The sequence below is a fragment of the Corapipo altera genome, unplaced genomic scaffold (assembly GCF_003945725.1).
Source record: "Corapipo altera isolate COAL_440 unplaced genomic scaffold, ASM394572v1 48b, whole genome shotgun sequence".
NCBI classification, from domain to species: Eukaryota; Metazoa; Chordata; class Aves; order Passeriformes; family Pipridae; genus Corapipo; species Corapipo altera.
Genome location: NW_020884884.1, coordinates 15,833,782 through 15,855,255, shown reverse-complemented (window position 1 = coordinate 15,855,255; position 21,474 = coordinate 15,833,782). Strand labels below are relative to the sequence as shown.

General features: G+C 38.4%; 1 protein-coding gene across 4 annotated transcripts in view; it reads right to left on the bottom strand.

Moving 5' to 3' along the window:
• Positions 1-21,344, bottom strand: part of HEATR5B (HEAT repeat containing 5B) — a 57,498-nt gene extending 36,154 nt beyond the window's left edge. Inside the window, exons 1-19 of one of the 4 annotated variants that reach the window (XM_027641264.1) lie at positions 21,121-21,344; positions 20,435-20,518; positions 18,465-18,632; positions 17,839-18,050; positions 16,176-16,284; positions 15,134-15,283; positions 14,485-14,656; positions 13,956-14,113; positions 13,190-13,439; positions 11,463-11,618; positions 9,826-10,076; positions 9,255-9,366; positions 7,902-8,054; positions 7,510-7,609; positions 6,693-6,802; positions 5,591-5,754; positions 3,294-3,469; positions 1,967-2,072; positions 328-518 (exon numbers count right to left, since the gene is read on the bottom strand). In XM_027641264.1, the coding sequence (XP_027497065.1) occupies positions 328-518; positions 1,967-2,072; positions 3,294-3,469; positions 5,591-5,754; positions 6,693-6,802; positions 7,510-7,609; positions 7,902-8,054; positions 9,255-9,366; positions 9,826-10,076; positions 11,463-11,618; positions 13,190-13,439; positions 13,956-14,113; positions 14,485-14,656; positions 15,134-15,283; positions 16,176-16,284; positions 17,839-18,050; positions 18,465-18,590 (2,696 nt within the window). In that variant the 5' untranslated portion in view covers positions 18,591-18,632; positions 20,435-20,518; positions 21,121-21,344. The remainder of the gene's footprint in view (positions 1-327; positions 519-1,966; positions 2,073-3,293; positions 3,470-5,590; positions 5,755-6,692; positions 6,803-7,509; positions 7,610-7,901; positions 8,055-9,254; positions 9,367-9,825; positions 10,077-11,462; positions 11,619-13,189; positions 13,440-13,955; positions 14,114-14,484; positions 14,657-15,133; positions 15,284-16,175; positions 16,285-17,838; positions 18,051-18,464; positions 18,633-20,434; positions 20,519-21,120) is intronic. The other 3 variants (XM_027641261.1, XM_027641262.1, XM_027641263.1) reach the window with 3 other exon arrangements.
• Positions 21,345-21,474: the final 130 nt, after the last annotated feature.

The window sequence follows — 21,474 nt, the reverse complement described above, 5'->3', positions numbered from 1 at the left end:
AACACAACCACTATCACACAATTCATATTTCAGACATGCTTAATGTAAGCTGTGGTTATCTATCTGAAACAGCTTCATAACCTTCAAGTGACTCCTCAAAAGCTATTCTCTGGTATCATTTTACATTCTGTGTGTTTAACAGCTGAGCTTTTATTCCTCACATAAAATAAATCGAAAAGAGAAGAATCTGTTTGAAGGTTTGTTAGATCTACATAACCATAGCAATCAACCATGAAGAGAATAATCAATATGTAATTTAGAAGAGGAATCTTCCAAACTATATTAAATTATAATTTTATTTCCTTTTCTGAATTAGAATCAACTTACTTATCAAAACTGTACTGAGCCATTCTAGCAATGAAAGAGGCTTCTCCAACCACTTGAGCCATTCTGCCAAGAGCTTCGCCTGCTGCACATCTCAAAATAGGGTTAGGATTATCAAGGGCACCCATTACGAGTGTCAGAGCAGATTTGCGGACTTCTTCTGGTCCTAAGGTGCTTTTATTCTCAGCTAAACCCTACAAGAAAAAAAAAAACCAAAAAACAACATTCGATGGAGGGGAGAAAGGGAAGATATATTTGAGACCTTCAATTAAAAATTGTACCCTTTTGCTTTTGTTGCAATTTGTGGTAGCTCACCCTAAAATATATTGGTTGAAAACATTTAAAACTCAATATCAACAACATCCTGGATCTTATGTTTGCCAACACTCTACCTATTTCACACACAGGAAGATGTGTTGCACCAGCCTTTTTTATCAAATGCATTATAGCGCACCCTAGTCCTACTGAATCTGATCTAGCTTTACACAGGACACCTCAGAAAAAAAGAGAAGCTTTAAAAATCTAACAGCAACATCTTTCTGTCAGACAGGAAAACCACAGCTCAGTTATGTTTCTGCAAGAATCACTTACAAAGAAGACATTTTAGGTACAAGAAAATATTTTTTTCTTAATAATCACATCTTTACAAACATTTATACAGTCTCTTAAATGAACACTGTACAGAACAACAACAGTAAACACTGCTTCTGCAGCTTCTTTGGTTTCCATATTTCATTAATAGGTACATCACCTTTCACAACTTTCAAGAAGTATTTTACTCTGGGAAAAATAATTCAACACATGTAAAGTAAAAATACTGCATGTATTATAGAGGAAAAAGTCAAAGGCTTTACCATAGATTGTCATTTTCTGATCTGAAATCCTTATTTCAGCTCAATTTTGACAATTCTTTGACCATTTGGCATGGTATGGGAGATTCCAGAAATCTGCCTCAGAATCTACTTTTCAACTTGTAGCAAAATAGTTCACATTTCTAAGAACAATGCAAGAAGTGAGGTGCTGTTTCGACGATGTATTTTGCCAATCAACCAAAGACATGAGGCTCCAGCAACAATCAGCTTAAACGAGGCAGGCATTATTTGTGCTTGCTGTCTAGCTTCCTGACCTGACAGTGTGAGGCTGCATTTCCAACTGCAGCTAGAGAGCACAGAGCTGCAGCTGAAGTCAGTGGGACTGCGCATAACCATCTAGAATTCAGTGCAATAGAATTCAGCAACCAAACTGTAAACCCAATTACATTTGTGTTTTTGTTTCCACAAGCCTCATCTGCACAATACTGAGGGGTTTTTTGAATATATATGACAAAGTACTTAACTCCATGAGTCCAGTGCAAATAAAACTACAGGATTGATAATTAAAAGAAAAAGTGTTAAAAAAGAAAGTCTGAATACTAGAGAATGCTGAATACTGCAGAATGCTGACTACATGAGCCTCATTTCTCCTCTGTGCTGATACACGCAGACGAGAGCTCATACTAATATCTGGGAAAAAAATGCAATTTTAGTATTTTCAGACTTTTGAATGTTTGAGTGGTAACTTTAGCAATGGTTCTTCTAACAGCTCTTTGTATTGAATACAAACTGATGAACTTTGGCATCCATTACAAGCTTACAAGTTTTACCTTTAAGGCACTAAGAACAGCTGTAAAGATATTAAGCTGTACAGCTTGCTGGCGAACACCTTTAGCCTGCTTGACACATTCAGCAAAGTGATCCAACATCTGTAATCTAAAACAAAGGAAAGAACATAATTGAAGTGATAGCCTTTCAAAATACAAACTAAAACACAGCTGATAAAAAACACACACAACAAAAGGACCTTTCAAGTTCAGTTACAGAATTTATGCTTCAAGGGCTGCAGAAGGTATTCACTACAGGCAGAAAGAGTAGAGTTATTGTGAACATCCCTTTGCTGGTTCTTTTAGTTCATCCACAAATTTTTTCATTTCCTTTTGAAGAAAACACCACCAAGAGGATGTGAGTCCTCAGGTGCATTTGGCTGTATAACTAGAAACCAAAGAGGAAAAATGTTGCCTTTCCACTACCATTAGTGTTACCCTCCATATTCATTTTATTGTTCCTATTGTTTTTCCTGTTTAAACTCCACTTCCACCCAGAAAACATACTGGGAGGAGGAGTGTTCCTTAGAAGATACCAACAACAAGAATGTAATGAATAATCTGTGTTCTTAATTACTCAGCTGTTTTACAGCTAAATCTTTTCATAGTTAACAACAGATAAAGATCAAGCTCACTTAATGCAAGCTGGCCCCAAGTCTATCCTGCCCTTGCTGCAAAACGAGATTGACTGCTAGGAAAAAACTGTTGCCATCAGGATTGTACTGAAGGATGATTTTACTTTGAAATGCATCTTGGAGCTGCTTTCACTGTGTGTTCAGTGACAAATTAGCTAAACTGAATGACAAAAGTAGTCCTGACAACTCATAACTCTGTAGAGGTAATGTGGAACACAAAGGAAAAGAAGGTGAATTCCATTTCCTCCTTTTCATCACGCATACAATTATCTGCTGAGTATAAATCAAATGTCTCAGTTGTGGAAGTCGAATGAAATCCAATGCATGCCACTGCTGTTTTTAAGGCTGAAGTTAATTGCAATGGGTACTTTTGCAGGAAATTTTGATTGCAGAGATATTACTACTGTTAAATGCAGTACGAAAAGAGAAGAATCTAGTCTCCACCTATGAACATTAATCTTCAAAAGTGATAAAACTGAGGAAATTACCTTATTTCTAAACTGAGTAGACATATTCTGGAATCCTGAGACACAGTGGACACCAAATAGTAAACTATGAATTTAAAGGCAGTTGATACCACAGTCGATTCTTATTTCGGGGGGAAAAAATACAAACAAACCAAAAAAACCACTAGCATAATAGCATCCAGAGAGTAAGGCACTAGGTTCTGAAAACTAACACTGATGTAAACTGACCTGTGTTTGTAGGACACATGAGGAAAAACCACGCCAAAGAGAGCCACAGATGCATCAATGACAGATACTCCTAAAGGAAGGGGACCAGGTACAGCTTCACCAGCAGGGATGCGCAAATAAATAGAAGAGGGATCATGTTCCAGAGCACCACTTCCAGATGCACTGTTTGGCTGAAGCTGCAAAATGCCACATAACATGAATACCTCTGAATATACCTTTGCACATAAAACCTGGAACTAGAGATAACCAAAACACATATGCAATAGCTTAGAACAACAAAACAGCCTACAAACATCTGAATGCAACTGCAGTGCCCCCATGCAAACACAGCAGTATTTACAGGGTCAGCTGAATCCTGAAGGGTCAAAGCAGTTAACAGCTGGATAAATACAAAAACTATCACTCCTGGTAGTGAGAGGTGGAAAACAGAGAAAAGCAGATTAATTCTGGTACTAATAGTAGCTTCTGAATCACTGATTATGAAGTAGCATTTCATGAAAAAGGTCATTCATTCACTCTCTGAGCACTGAGTTACAATACTGTATAATAAATGATCAGTTTTGGCTATGAGGATTCCCCACACAGAAAGATGTAGAAACAGTACTAAAACTACTAATGCTCCAATCCTCAAGAAAATACTTTCTAACCATCATTCCTTCAGGAAACACAATTAAACAATTATCTATTTTCTCTGAAGAAAATTTTATATTCCTGTCAATTATTTAATCGTGAAACCAAATTTGAATCCAGTAGGTCTATATTCTTCTTAAAGGTTCAGAAAACAACAGCAAACATTTGTTGAGACCTCTGTATCACTAAAACAAAATGTGATCAAGCAGAAGAAAATCATAGAATTATAGAATGTTAAGGGGTTGGAATGAATTGTAAAGATCATCTATTCCCAGTCCTCTCTGCCATAGGCAGGGATACCCTCCACTAGATCAGGTTGCTCAAGTCCTTATCCAATCTGGCTTCAAACACTGACAGGGCTGGGGCATCCACAACCTCCCTGGACAACCTGTCCCAGTGTCTCACCGCCCTAAGAGTGAAAAAGTTCTTCCTAATACATAACCTAATTTCCTCTCTTTCAATTTGTACCCATTACTCCCTGTCCTATCACTACAGTTCCTGATGAACTCCAGCTCCCCTGTAGGCCCCCTTCAGATACTGGAAGGTTGCTAGGAGGCCTCCAGACAACCTTCTCTTCTCCAGGCTGAACATATCCAAGTTCCTCAGACTGTCTAGGTAGGGAAGGTGCTCCATTCCTCATATCAACTTCATGGCCTTCCTATGGACTTGCTCCATGTCCTTCGTGTGTTGGGGACACCAGAACTGTACACAGTTCTCCAGGTGGGGTTGCATCAGAGCAGAGTAGAGGGGCAGAAACACCTTCTTGAACCTGGTGGCCACGCTGCTTTTGATGCAGTCCAGGATTTGCTTGAGTTTCTGGGCTGCAAGTGCACAATGCCAGAATCCTGTGACAGAATCCTGTGACACACTACAGATCTTCACTTACCAACAGTGCCATGGTTTTACAGGTAAGAGGTTAACAAAAAAAAAACAAAAACGAGGGGAAGGAGCACCCCAGAAAGCTCTGTGGATTGAAGACTGCACTGGAAGTCTACTATGTCCACCACAACAAACATGGGAAGTTTATAAAAATTTTTTCTGCTTTGACATGCTGCTCGTGGCTCAGAAACAGCTTCCCTTTAGTTTCTCACATTTGGTATCAGTCTTAGCTTTTGGATCTGCTGCATCAAGCCTTCTCAGAAACCTTTCCATTATTAGATGGGCTGTTGCAGAAGAGGCATTTTCAGCCAACATCGTGTCAACATTTCCAAATGAAATGCAAGATTTCATACTACACCTATAAAACCAGTTAAATTTTGTTTTGTTGTAACACCATTTGTAATATTGATATTCTGACAGCAATTTCATTATAAAACATGTTAAGTGGAACCTACATTTCTCCTGGTTCAGAAAAAAAACATATATATATGAGAACAACTGCTAGACTAGGAAGATTGGAGGATGGGCTGGGAGTGTTGGGTTGGGTTTTTTTTAAAGAAATTAGGCTAATTCACTAAGCACAACCCTGTAAGTAGCATTATGCAATTTATATCTCAGCTGCAGGTAGTTTTTAATCAAAACAGTACCCTGTAGATGGAAGAACTTATATCTAACAAAGCTCTGAAATAAGACTAAAACCAAGGCATGAAGCTTCAGTTTTAAAAGGCTTCCCCATACACACATCACACAGAGAGGGCAGATAATTCATTATTCCAGTTTTTTATTACCTGATCTTCAATTGACTTATGATCCGTTTCCTGCAGCCAAGAGCCAAGCAAAACACTATCATCATAATGACAAAGAGACCTTAAGAGTGATGTGGTTGTATTAGCAGAGTTGTCTGTCAAAGTAAATTCCGCTACCAACTCTCGAAGCAGCGCATTAAATGATCCTAAAAAGATAAATATTAAAAAGAGTCATTGCTGCTTTTTAGCCAAAACATTCCAGCTACTGATCAAAAGTTACACATGTACCATTACTTCAATTTTAGAGGTAGAGAACAGAGAAGTAAACCTGACAAGACTAGAGTTGAGAGCAAGGCTTCAAACAGAACCCTAGGCTCTCAATTCCCAAATCATGGGTACCCAAATATCCAAAGAATGGATAAGGTTGAGAACCATTGGGAGTCATCTAGTCCAAACTCCCTGCTCAAGCAGGGTCCACTAGAGGACATTACTCAGGATGGTGTCCTGTTCTAAACAACAGATTGGGTCATTCCTTCCAGGACATAATCCAGATTTTGAAAAAATTTGCTCATCCATATGCTCATGTAAATTTAACGATATAACAAAACCAAACAAAAACCAAAAAGCTAATCTGTCAGACCCTGTGACAGTACCTGGTAATTTAATTATAATAGATATGTCTAATACAGTAAATCAGGTAAAAACAAACAAACAAAAAACACTTCAAGCAAAAACAAAAGCACAAACAAAAAAGCAACACTGAAACCAAAACTAAACCTTCATTGTCACATCTGTCTTTTCAGTATACCAAAAAAACATGAAATAATGTTCTCCATCTTTTAAGTAACAATGACTTAAACCACCATTATTGGATCTCAGAACATAATCTTCATACCTCCCAATCCTATAAACAGGACCATAACTTTTATACTGTGTTACTCTATGAATGTTTAGCAATATTCATCCTCTGTAGTTATACTGTCAAGATGACATACAGAAGATGAGGAATATAGTACAAGATTCTCGGAGATTCCTAGAATCCTATTTTCAATCTTGTATTTGCTTCAAAGGTAAACACCAAAAATACATCACAAGGAGCAAGCAGAATTTTTACTTGATTAAAAATTGTTAAAAATGTATGTACCTTCATATGTCTTTGGAGGCAATAAAGCCAATATATCATAAAGTCTTAAACGAACCATAGCTGCACTAGCTTTGAGATGAGCTCCATGGGCTTTAATTACTGATGGAATGCTACAGAATTAAAAAAGAAAAAGAGACAACCAGAAATGCTGCAGTTACTGAAAATAGTATTTTCAAATTTCTTTTCACAAGACATATCTCTAGCCAAGGCAAGAAAAAAGTGTTCAGAGAACTACCCTGGACATCACTCAATTATCAGTACATTTTCAGAAGTAATTGTACAGAGAAGACTTTTAAAAGAAACAAAAATACCAAAACAACAAAACCACAACACACGCTGCCCTAAATCAGTGAAATGCACCTCCTCAGAAGAAAGCTCTATTTTAATTAGGGGTGGGGCAGAGGAAAGGGACAGACACCAAACCACAAAACCAACTCAAGACTATGTTTTATTTTTATTCTGTAAAATGCTGAAAGTCTTTTCATTAGTTCAATTTATAAGAGAAGAGCTTTTTGAATAACATCTAGTATACCAGTATCTTAGTTTTGTCATTTCTTGCACAGGGATAAGCAAACCATGAATTCAAAAGCTCACTGAACTGGAAATCAAAGCACAGTTACCAAAGTTACCACTGTAGGCCCTTCAGCAGTAATAATTTTACAAAGCTAAAGACCACAAACACAAGGATAAAAGTTTTTCTTCAAAATGGATGTGCAGCAACAGTGCAGTACTATGTCAGAACATGAATTAAAACAAATTAGTTGTAGCATTTCAAGAAAAGACAAAAGTGAATAAAGAGCAAAAACTGCCTACTTACTGCGACATCATTGTCATGGCACATTCTATGGGTGTCATCAGTTTCCTGATCACATCCTCAGTAAGCAGCTCAGGACAGTGAGCAACAAAACTTCTCATAGCTAATAACAAAAAAGTTTAAATAAAACTTTCACTGAAACAAACAAATATAAAACATAAGCAAGATATAGATCCTAAGAGAATATCAAAAAAGCAACAATTAAAACGTTTATTCAAAGACTGTATGATATCCTCCAAAAACTGTATGCCAAAACCAGGTCACATTGATGAATGTCTGACACATTTTACTCATTTTCAAAGAAAGCAGGAAAGTTACGAGAGTTCTCTCTGCAATACTTGAGATCACATTTTGGTTTACTGTACAGGTGCAATCTCAAAGTCTGAAATTCTTACCACACAGAGCTCCAGCACGGCCTTCCAACGTTACTTGCCAGGTAAAAGAATCTCCTCTCGCCTTCTCTGCTTCCAGCTCCTTCAGAGAACGTGGAAACACATTTCGCCAGAGCAGCAACATCTTAGGCAGATGATACCGAACAACAGAAGGACCTATGCAAAACAAATAAAGTGACAGTATAATAAAAACATGTATTTAACTGAGTGTGGAAAATCTGCTATGAAGGCTTTTGCTCTTTGAGCTGTTTTTGTCTTATTTCACCTTTTCTCCCCATTTGAACAACAAAAACCAAATTAAATTCTTTCTCATTTCTAGGTTAAAAGTGTGGCAAACAACTACTACACATTAAGTCTGCTTCTTGATATCAGTACCAAAAATATAGGAAACAGGCTATTCTACACACAACTATGTCCTATGGAACCACTGCCAACTGTTTTTTTACTATCTTTTTGACTTCAAATTTTTTTATGTTATTGTTTTGAAGGTAAGTTCTTTAGCCTACCATAACTTGTCCAAAAAACAAATATAAAAATAACTGACAGTTACTGATTATCTAAATTACTTTAACAGTCAAATCTTTTTCTGAGCTTCTGAAAAAGGTCTAATGCAAGTACACTAAAAACACATTAGAGAAAGATAACCAAAATAGGGATACACTGTTAGAAAAACATGACAATAAACTGGTAAAAAAGAAACAATTTAGAGAAATGAGATTAAACATAAAATGGTATTTTCTGAGAGATCAAAATACTGCAGAACGCATCAAAACTTTATCATATTTTCCAGTATAATAAAACTCAAAACAGAAAAAACACTACTACCACAAAATTCAAGAGTACACTTAACAACCTCTCAAAATACAGCTTCTGATACTTCTGTTATGGCAGATACGAATGTGAGGCTGGGTATTTTAAAAAACTGAAGGGCTTTTAAACTGACAACACTTTGAATCAGTACTGTTGCCTATCTAGAGGTACACATGCAGCTTGTTGGAGTGCTCATTGCATTTACTTATGGTCTATTTCTTCTGCACCACAGTATTAAGGAAGACTGTGGGCAATTTTGCCCTTTCATAGAATGAGTAAACGCTAGGTTTCTAAAAACAGAACAGAATTTTTTTTTTTTAGGTATGGCACCTTCTACTATCCTTCAGCTTACATAAACTCTAACACTTCATCTCCTCCCAGCATAACAATACTACTGAAATAAGTGTACGAACACTGTTTCTCCTGTATAAATACTCTTGTGCTAGATACTGAACTGATTATGTGTATAGGCCATTTGCCAGAGTGGATAATCAGAAATGTTGGAGAAGCTTGAAGTAAAAGAAAAAGCAGACCATTTTTACAAACCTAAAGTCATGAGTGCTCCAAGTAAAAGCCATCCAGCTTGAGTCCGCTGCAAGGAGAGCCTGCTGTTTTGCGCAGCAGTTCGTAACAGATCCTCAGCAATACTGACCACCATCTGCACCAAGGACAAAACACAAGAGATTTAAAAATATAAATGAAACCACTGCAAGCTACTGCTACTTGTTCACTTCTATAGACTATATATAAAGATGTTCTCAAATCATTTAAGTTGACCTCGGAAAAAGAATGAATGCACATTACATTTCATGCAGATGATTACTGCTTTTCATATGACAATACAGCTAGAAATATTCTCATCTGCAGTTATTTCAGAGATTTTCCAATATTTCAATTTCTCTTCAGCAAATTGAAAAGAGAGAGAGGAAAACAGCTGTTAAATATTGCAACTCAGATACTACAAACATGTACTCTGGCCACTACTCTCACGCTAGGCACAAGTTTAATTTCAATAATGCTTTAACTCACTAGCATGCCACACATTTTGCAAAGCTATTACTTGTAGATAAAAAGGTATCTTTTAGTACACTCACAGTTGAAACACTCATTATCTCACCTTTCCTTTGGCATGAGGAATACCTAGTGGACACTGATGCACACCACCTAACAATGCAGCCATTGCAAAACTGTAGCCACTAACAGCTTCAGGGGAGGTCTTCAGATTGTTGAGTCTTTCTGCACATCTGTCTAAAAATGGAGTCAACTGAAAAGGCAATGCCACGGCTACACACCGCAAGCACCACGCTGCAGCAAGGCGAGCAGCCATGCTGGGATGAAGAAGAACTGAAGTTACTGTCTCCAACAGACCTACAGAAAGGAGAGTTTACAGTCTTTAACTTATGCTGTTTTTAATACACATCGACAAGTAAACTGAATCAATACTAAACAGTCAATGTGAAAGTTAAGAAAGACAGAATTAAGAGTACTTGAATTTTATGACTTTGCCTTTTCCTTTAATGAAAGAAAGAGGTGTTATTAGCATTATACTGCTCCACATCAGATTCTACCAGAGCCATGTCAGAGCCATAGAAGAGACTTCTACTTGAACACTGAAAAGAGGTAGCAATGCTATATAAGGAAACAGGCACTGGATGTGATGATTCCCACAATGTTTTACACAGATTGCCAATAACAGAGCAAAAGTAAGACTATCTTTGGTTTTGTTTCACATTGTAGCCAAGCATATGCTACAGATGTCACTGACTGCTGTACTCTGCGTTTGACACAGTGCTGTCTCCTCTGTATCATGTTTCCAGCCCTTTACACTCTACAGAAACCTCTGTGCTTACTTAATCCCACTTTCTGAGTCCTTCAGTCCAACCTGTCTCCACACCAAGACCTTCTTTGGTCCAGATCTTGGAAAACTCTTACTTCAAACCCCCACTGCTGCTTTATCTCTTGCTTTCTCTTGAGTTAGTGAGCAATTTCTACCTGCTTAGTTCAAGCCGCTAACAGAAATAATGCTGAGATACGGTCCCCTCTATTCTTATGGGATGCAGCAGTCAGAAGGAATAAATATGGGCAGTCTCCCCCACCCCAGAGCTGGCACAAATCAGTATGAGAAGAATATCATATGCATCAAGACAACAATCCGCACAATGAAATATCTAAAAGAGCTTGCACTTCCATTGGAAAAGACCATAGGCATCCACAAACTGAAAAAACTTTTAAAACTGCAACACTACAGCATAAATGTGGATTCAGATACTGAAACAAACAAGAAGAAAATCTCCCACAAACCCTAGTCAGCTTAAGACAAAGAACCACTTTTTTTAAATGGTACTACACACAGCTTCACCTGAACAAAATACTTTTGCCTCCCCGCAGAAATTTGGTATTTAAAGGCAATACAGTTTTCCAGGAGCAAGTATTTCAGACCTTACATAACAAAACAATGTACTTCCTATAAAACCATTATTGTAAACAGACCAAAAATTACAACTTTACTGACCCTAAGAAATAGCTTCAGACAGACTCCAATGAAAACAGCTTTTTAACACTTTGTCAAACTTGAACTAAAGTTAGGGTACTAAAAACAATGAGTTGGACAACTGTAGCCACCCGGAGTGCTACATGAAGTGCCAGCTTCACTGATTTATTTCTTACATATTCATTCATTATTTAAGTAGATTTAATGATATTTCATATTCATTGCTCAAATGCCTCACAATCTATTTCCTTTTATTTGCGTACCTATAGAGGGTTCTTGAATAAGGGGAGATGCAGTGGCATTCAGACTCTGAACCAGACTACCCAATTCCTGGAGGGCACACACCATTACATGCTGGCTTGCAGCTACATCAGCAGCTCCTGATTTATTTTCACTGTTAGCATCATTCACGACTGCTTCTGCAGAAAAGAAAAACAAGAGTATCTTTCCTAACTACCATTTGAATCACACATGAGCTGCACAGGACAGAAAATGACAGTTTTGTTTTGATACGAACCCTATATTAAAACAAAATCACAAGTCTGGTGATAGTGAGAACTTGCAAAGTGAACACATTCTGGAAGGGAATAGTTTTATAGCTATCAGCCAAACACAATCATCCAAAGACCATAAAACATAGTTGCCCAGCAGTTAGTATGGGTGGTAGATCCCTAAAATTACAGCATTAACAGCATAACACAGCAAAAATAAGTATACAATACACAAATGCTGTATATGTGTATCTATACACAGTAACAAAAAAAAATACAATCTTGACATATCTAGGTTTTGCATACAAATTTGCATGCATACACACTCAGTGATACTGAGACCTTTAGTAATTAATTAATCACAATCTCTAATCACTTTAAAGATATCCAACTGAGTTCCTAGATCCCACTGTAGGTTCTTTCTCCTACAAAATATCCCAGAAGCAGCAACTGTCTTTTCAAAGAAAAGGTGCTTTAGTATCAGCTTAATGTCTGTGTGTCTACTACAGGTCAAATTTAGAAAATGGTCCATCTTATATGAAGGGAAGCTATTATTACCAAGTAAAAACTATCAATTTTTCATCAAATTCATTGGAAATGCTCAAAAAAATGAAATAGTTCTTCCAACCAGCCAAATACACAATGGAATTTCCTGCAACTTTGATAAGATGGCAGGAAGAGTAATTTCTGCAACTGTTTCCCCTCAGAAATAGCATTTCTAATAGTCTTATTTTCCTGGAAGTAATACTTATGGTAATCAGAAGCCTTTTAAGGTTCCATACTTACCCTATCAAAAAATAATTATGAGAAAAACCTGCAAAAGTCTCAATATCAATTTCATTTCCAGAGGTTAAACATTGCTTTAAACCTGAACTAAACGACAGCAGAAAAGGATAAGAAACAGATGCACGGTAAATACAGGGATGTGTAATTCTAATTTACTTGTTAAATCTCCAGTTCAAACTAATTCATTTCATAAGAAACAAATACCAAGACAATTTTGTCAGCCCTCTTAGGGATTCCATATTCTGCAAAGTTTAGCAAAGGGATCATATTTTTCTTCTCTCATTCCAGTCTTCAGATTACATCTTTACTTGTCACAAAATCCAATTGGTTACTATTATGGATGTTAGCAGCAGAGACACAAGGACCTACAAGATCCTGCCCTACCTTCAGCACTGTTAGTAAAGAACTCCGCATGACTTTCAATACAAACTATCCCAAGATAGATGGCACATGCAGATTTTTTTCTCCCCATTTCCATTCTAGGCTTTTGACATTGCATTTGCTATCACAGGATAACAAGCCAGTTTTATACAATCACTTTTCAAGTAAAACTTACATTTTGGATAGCATATTTTAAACAGAATGCAGCTGAACTATCATTTACCATAACAACAAAATTACTCCTCACAGTAGAAGAAAGGTGAAAAATGGCTAACCCAGTATAATGACAGTAACTTTAAACTGGTCTCAAAATAAAGAAGAATGGTTCTCACCCACTGCCTTCATTTGTTTACCAATGGCTTGACATATATCTTTGGCAGCTGCAATCTGTGCTTTCTCCCCGAGTAAGCTGCCCACAGTTGCTCTCAGGATAAATGACACACATCTTCGAGAGTAAACTGCCTCCACGTGGGTCTGAGTTGCACGAGGATGGGAGACCAGATCAAGTACATGGGACAAAAAGGTAGCAAAGTTGCGCTCCAACCACTGACCTCCTAATGTTGTAACAAAGACAACGTAGGCCTGCAAAATTCAGAAGTCGCACAGATTAAAGTCCAATTAAAACAGAAACAAAAGACTATACAAGACTACAGTTATACTTGTGTATTATGCAGAACAGTAGCAATACCAGTTAGTAATAAGCAACCCTAATCAGGTTAGGCAGTATGAATCCATGCAGTAGCCAAGTCTCTGTTGCTGAAACTATACTGTTTCAAGTACCAAGAGTAGCCCTTGTACTGCTATGGATACTATGAAGCATAAAATACTCTCTGCACGACAGCAAGAAAACCCAGTTCATCACTTTAAATGTGTCTCCTTCTAAAAAATTTGAAAACACAATGTAAATAATAGCAGCACCATCAGTGTGTTACAATTCACAATGAAGACCTCATGTACATCTCCCAAAACAGGTGAGTCAAACCAGATTTGTAAGTTATCAACAAATACAGAAGAGTGTATGTTTCCTACTAAAAGGGTTACAACTATGTATATATAATATATATAACATAAATTTTACTTAATTAAAAAGTTACAAACCTGGGTAACACCAACTCGCACTTCCCTATTGACAGATCCTCCTACTTTTAACATCTCTCCACCACTCTTCAGGAAACCAGATCCTCCTCGCAAAAATCCTGTGGCCATGAGCTCCAAGACCTCCTCAAGCGTGGCTCTCTTCACATTTTGTCGCATCACTTTTGGAAAAAGGGAAGTAATAGTTTGACCCCAAAGTTCAATACAAGCAAACCAATACAAGCAATGATCTTGAAACCGGACTTATTAATTCAAAACTGTCTTGCAAAAATAAATCTACCCAAGATTTCAGATAAAAAATTTGTTTTCGTTCTTAAAAAATAAGAATAATCACTTTTCCCAGATGATTTTTGTGATTACAACAGATATTCTGCACTCTTTCCTCTTTTTAGCTTATTGTTTATAAAAACAAATAATCCACCTACGAGCTCTCATCTACTGGAACAGCAATGTGTTGTGCAACACTGTCGTGTAACATGGTACTGAAGGTGGAGTCTGCCCACTTAGACATGGAATCCAGAAGGGCTTGTACCTGTTGCTTGTTTTGGTATCAGTGCTGTAGCCATGACTGTCCCCAAAAGCTTTGACACTGCAACACGCACACCATAGTTTGAGTTTTCCAGAGCTTTGAAGCACAGGGTTGCAACATTCTCTAGTTCAGCTGTCCACATAAACACTGCTTCATTCTGCAATTCCAGCAGACACTGTAAGAAAAATAAGACCAGAAGACCATTCTTACCTTTCACGTAAGTATCAGACTGCAGTTGTCAGGTTTATTCAGCAAATATTTTAATATGAATATTTTAAGAGTTAATTTACACTCTCCCATATACCAAATAACTTAGCTGAGTAAAGAATCAGAAGAGTCATAGAACAGGCTAATACATAAATTAAAAAATTAAAAGAGATCTCAAAGAAAGAAACATGTTAAGAAAAACCTCTCCCACTGAGGCTCACAGTTAATATATTCTATCTCATACATGTTTATGAAGTGGGGAATACGTTACTACAGTACCTGTGAAATAAATCAAATGCCTGAGCCTGCAGTATAAACTAGGAAGAACTTACCTTGCCCAACTAATTATCAAATTTCCTATCATACACAACAAGTCACAGTTCAACTACAGGTTCTTCACAGTCACAGTACAAGAACTTCTAAGGCTAGTGAAAAACACACCCACCTTGGCCACAGCACATCGTACAGCCATAGATCTGTCCGTCAGCAGAGATCGCGCATTCTTATAAATGTCACGGTGACAAGAAGCTGCTGCTCCTCCGAGTCCATTGAGGACTTTCTGCAAACTCATCAGAATTTCACTGCGGCCCTGAGACTGCACACACACAAAAGCACAAATGCAAAAATGTGGACACAGTATATACTAAGAACCAGCTGTATACTTTTGCATTTTCTTGCTTCTATACAGGAGTATTTTTGGAAACACTGACAATGAAGGCATATGTAACTGATATCCAGCTGATTTTAGATAGCAGTAAGCACTACATACAGCTTTACTAAAACTCCCTGTGTTGTCACATAAATTAAGCCCGGGCAACCCAACAAATTGGCTCTAGACAAAATGCTTCTGTCCTGTTCCACTATTTATCTGCTGCAGACTCAGGAAAAAAAAACAAAACACCAGCTGATACAAGAGAACAGGAAGCTCAAGTAGTTAACAGCTTCCTTCTGTACCTGCACACAGGTAGGTACTTACAATTTGAGGACACACACACACATAAACAAATAAGATCTGCACAATCAGTATTTCAACTTGTTTCAATAGAGTTATTTCTATAAAACCAAACCTACTGACAGCCCAGGATACATTCTCGCAATATTATGACATACTCTCTCTTTTCAGGGCACAATGTATCCTGCTCACATTCAGAGTAACAACTTTGCTGCAAAACTTAAGTATTTATTACTAATTTTTAACAACTGAATGTTTATTCAGGATACTTGGGCAAAAATCCTAACACAGTTGTTAGAAATAATACATACAGTCATCTTGCAATTTTAATTACTGATGCCACTATGAAGCAACTACTATAATATTCATATGATAAACTCAAAACTTTCTGCAGTAGATTTGATACTAACTAGGTAAGGGACTTCCATTTATAGATGTAAAAGAAAAATAACTTAGGCATTCTGGCAAACACCTTTGGCAGAAACAAGTTTCAGTTTAAATGGAATCAAGACCACACAAATAATCTGCAAATTACCTCTGCACTTTTCAGAGACTTTAAAAGATTATTCACAGTTTCTGGAAAAGAACTACCCAGCATTCTGCCCATTTTTTCATAAAATGCTCCAACACACGCCACAGCAGCCCTAAGAAAAAAGACATTAATTGGTGTACTCTTTTTCTGTATTATCTAAATGAAGACAAACAAACAGAAATGTATGTTTTAATCATCATTGATGAATAAAAATCTGTTTATTATCCACTACTTATACTGGCTGTTCATTTAAACAATCTTTTTGTTTACCAGCTTCTAAGAATACAAATGTATTTGAAGGGGTGTTATTACAGGATCTACACACAGAATGAAAAGTTCTGGAGAAAAAAAAATATGCTGAAATCTCAGCACTATTAGGGTTTTATCTTTCAATATACTGTCTCTTTTTCCAAGCACCTGCAAGATAACTCTTACCCTATAATATATCCTGACACACTTCTGTAGATACTGAATTATAGGGTTTTTTCGAGACTAAGAACTTAAAATGAATAAATTATTGCATAACATAAGAAAAGTTATAGGTACTGTAAAATCACTCAATCCATAAACAGTTATTTACATGTTTTCCTTGCCCTGCCACTTAAGATTAGGGGTATTTAATTAACACCACATTGCAGTTATATACACAAATTGTTCCAGGACAATCACAGAAGCAGCTCCTGAAAACATACACTTTTTCATCACAAACGAGGCTTTTTTTAAATCTGTAGTTCTTGGTTAAATGATTTTTTAGTAAAACTATATTACAAAGTCATTACAGACTCCTCCTTAAGGGGCATATCTCCATTAAAAAAAATTCTGGACTATCACTTGGAAAGCTTAAGTTTCAGAGCATATGTACAGTACAAAACCCTTCCCACTTATACAAGTTCCTCACAGAGCTGCATGAGCTACAAACAAGAAGACAGTACCTACCCAAACAGTGACTATTTCAGACTTTATTGTTAAATCCTTTCTTGTTGTGATAATGTCTGAAGGCAAGACCAAATTAGGGTTCACTAGACACTGTGAACATATGAAGCAGTATGTGCAGGAAAGTACTAAAACCAGTTTCAGTGGAAGTTTTTTGTGGCATTAACCAAATTCCTACCATTGAGACTGCTCTTATGAGTAAAGACAAACTGTATCATGCATACATGCACACCACATATCCAAGTATAGAGACTCTGCTTGAGAGACCTGTGTGGCATATCACAGTGAAGGAAAATAAAAGGCAAGATTTGACAGGGAAAAAAACATGTGATTACAAGTCTATGGGCATAGACAATGCTTTGGTTTGACAACCTGCAGGTTCCATCTTAAATGGGGTACCTGAGAGCAATCAGCAATAATTCCACTGACAGAAAGTCTTCATTGCATTACTGCATTAACTGTTATCCTCTCCACGCCATAAGCATGTGAAGAAACATAAAATAGTGCCTTGCCTAGGGAAAGACATTTCAGACAGCCATGTATGTGTAACCTTTGAGTCCTGCCCTGCACAATCTCAATCCAGTGCTTTTCTTGCTATATCAAGCATCTGTGAACCTCAAATAAGCACACAAAATATAAATAAACATAACATGCACATATATAGGCAGATTGTTCTGTAATATCCAGGACCACTTAAAAATCATTCCCCTTTCCCTAGTAATATTAAACATACAGTTTTGTGGGCAGGTAGGCTGCAGTATCATCTTTGCTCTTGATGATGTCATTACACTTGTCAAGTGTCTGAAAAACAGTAAATGTGTCTCCGATGCTGTAGAGAGCAGCGAGATTTTTTGCAAGCAGCTTTCGCGTAGGTGGCCCAGGGGAACTGCTGATGAGTCCTGTTAGCTGTTCTACAAGTTTCTTCTGTTTTTCCTTGACATCTGTCTGTTAAAGAGATCAAAAATAAATAAAAAAGTCATTTAATCCTGTCTCTTGCCACCAACACCCCAAAAAACCTACAAGAGATTGAAGTAAACCTTATAGCACTCCCAATTGCATATAATTTAGCAAACTGCTTGTTTCACAGAGATTTGAGATACATTCAATAATAGCAGAGGTAGATGTTAAATGCTCAGAATTAGCTGTTATCCTATTTGAATTTTACTTTTTGAAAATACTTACTACTTGCCTACTGACTGCCTACAATTATACACTTAAGAGCTACAAACTAATACAAAGGCTCTTCAGGTTGAATCTGAAACTATACAGTTGTCATCTGGCCATTACCTGTCAACTGTCTCTGGTATGAAATTAATATAAATGCTTTACAAAGAAGCGGGAAAAAAACCATAAAATTACCTTGTTGGCAGCTACTAGCACTTTATCCAAAAATCTTAACCACTCAAAGATAAAGACTGGTCTCTTTGCTTCTGTGATTTGAGCTAATGCTTCCTCATTCAGTAACAAACTGTGAGCCAGCTCCATGACAGGTTAAATTCCAGTTTTATGCAAATTTCTGTAGAAACTCTAAAATAAAAATGTAAATATTAGTATAAAGTATAGTAAATTAGTACAAACCTTTGAAAATCAAATTAAAGTTTCCAGCTTGCTTAAACTTGTCTTAGCTAAGCAGTCCCAGATAAAACCTACATGCATATTTACAAACTGAGTGCATCCATTAGTATTTCAGGGAACAGAGTTGCTAGTTATAAAAAAAAGGCACCTATGGGCAATTTCAAGGTCCAAACTCTCAGCCAAGAAAAATATACTTAAGTTCCCATTTAAAGAAAAAAAGTATGAAAGAGGTAAAGGAGTCATCTCACTGTCTCCTCTTACATAAAAGAGATTAAGGATTGTCCCAAATCAAGACCCTTGAGCACACTCCCAAAGTTTGGGCATGAACCCAGCCACCTCCTCAACACCCTTCAACAGACAAGGTGTGAAGATGAGCCTACCAGAAGCAGGAATTTCCACCTATCATAAACTTGAGAAAGGTAGGAACAGTGATATTATTTGGCATCACAGACCTAAGACTTCCCAGATCCCACTAGCCTTGCTTTAAGTGCTGGACAAATAAGCCCTCTGAAACCTAGCAAGCCTTAGGTGTGACAGCCTGGAATACAAGCAGCAGCCAAATGACTGCAAGACTCCCCAGCAGGCAAAATACTGGGAAACAAACACCGGAGATCCTGCTCAAACACTGAATAGTGGGTAGCTCCAAAGCATGACCAAAAGCACACTGTCAGTGTAAGCAAACACTCTGTGGACAACTTAACCTTAGCAAACCACCTTTAAACAAAGTGCAGCTGTTTAATGAAGAGCTGACAGAAAAAAAACCAACCAAACAAAACTTACCTAAAATCACAAAATTAAGTCAACCATCTTCAGAAAAAAGAAACCCAAAAATAAAAAAAAAAAAGCCCAAAATCTGAACGCAGTGATGCTGAAACTAGGATCTCAGTCAAAACAAGAGAAAGCAAAACAACTAAGGAGTATTATGTAAGACATCAGTTTTCAACAGACATCATCTTTTGACAGCTGCACAGTTCCACTTGTGTTCTCAAGAGCTCAAAGCTGCTTCCTCATTCATGGTCAAACCCAAAAAATTCTTAAAGTCAAATGAGGTGATTTAAATTATTATTTTTTTAAACAGACATTGGTACGGGTAACATGTTAATACTACAACTGTATTATGGTTCTGAATTCACCTCAATGATTTGGTGCTGATGAAACTAAAGCATTACAATGTCTGTAATACTAAGGTTGTTCTCTGCACTTCAGTACTTTGCATAATAGTTTTCACTACATTCATCTCCAGCAACAGCTCAGCAAATGTAGAAGAGCCACATATGGAAGCCTGCTCTGACACCTCCAAAGACATCTTCTGGATATTTTTTTCTCATTTATAAAGAATTGAGGAGGTACTGCCTGTCAATAATACACAGACACATCACCTCAGAATACCTTTTCATGACAGCAGAGAGAAATACAATGAATGACAGCACTACAGTTCTTTGGATACCATCCCAGAGATCTACACTGCTTGTCACACCCACACAGCACAGGAGTGCTGCATGACAGCACAGCTCATTACTCCTTTTTCTCCCCACATAAAAGGTTTCATTTACCCCTGGCCACAACCTTCCACGCACTCTCGTACCTTTCCATCTAAATTTAGGTAACACAAGCTCCAAGCAACCAAACCTGCACGTACATTCAACTGTGCCACTGAAGCACAAGAGATCAGGCACAAAAACAATTACACAAATATTTAGCTGAAGATTCAGAGTCTAACATACAGCTACACACATAAGCAATCCAAAACTCACACTGGAAAACGGTTTGCTCCAAAATGCAGTGAAAAATGCCCACCAAGCCCTACTGATTCTGGTGACGGTTGGGTCTTGCTGTGCCTGTTACAAGAAATAAATACACTGTGATCTCCCACAGGATGCACAGCGAAAGCTGATAAAAGTCAACCAGCGCCCAGCAAAGTATGTTCAAGCATTACAGAGGTTAGAAAACATTCAGATGCACTAAAATTCCTTTCTATTCCACAGCTGGTTTTCTGTAGCCTAAATCAACTATTCATATCTTCATCACGCAAGCACTTCAGTGGACTGAGAAAGCTAAAAACCAGGCAAGTTTAGGCAAAGTGACACCCTCCCAAAGGGTTGCATCGGGGGAAAAGGCTTTCGCGCTGGGTCCTCCTACCTGTATCGGCTACTTTAATAAGCTGTAGCACCTCTCCCAGGGTTCTAAAAACCCCACAGGAGGTAAAGCCGCGGTAAGGGAACGATGCTCAAGGCAATGACGCTAGAGGCAATGATGCTATGAGAATGATGCTAAGGGAGCGATGCGCGCTGCCCTCCATACATGGTACCCCCGCACACGCTCACCGACCCCCCACACGCCGCCAACGCCGCGGAGCGAAGCGCGGACGACCGTCCGGCCCGCTCCCCGCAGCCCCCGGGCCGGGCCGGACCGGGCCCCACCGCCGCTCACGGTCACTTACGCTCGCACCGTGCGGTGGCCGGGTCCCGCCGGCGTCGGGCTATGCCAGGCGCGACACCGCGGCCCCGGGGCCGCTCACGGACACGGTCACCGTCACAGACACGCGTGGGCGCGATGCGCCGAGCGCGCCCCCGGCCGCGGGACCATCCCTTGCGGGCTCGGCCGCTTCAACCCCCGCAGAGCCCGGGTCCGACGGGTGGGGTAGGGCGGGGGAGGGGGAGACACGTCCCAGATCCGATCCCAACCCCGACGCACCACGGAGCACCCGCGGCCCCGCAGCAGGAAGCGTGAGAAGCGCAGGCGCCGGCGGGCGGGGCCGGCCCCGCGCAGGCGCCGCGGTGGTGCCGGGCGGGTG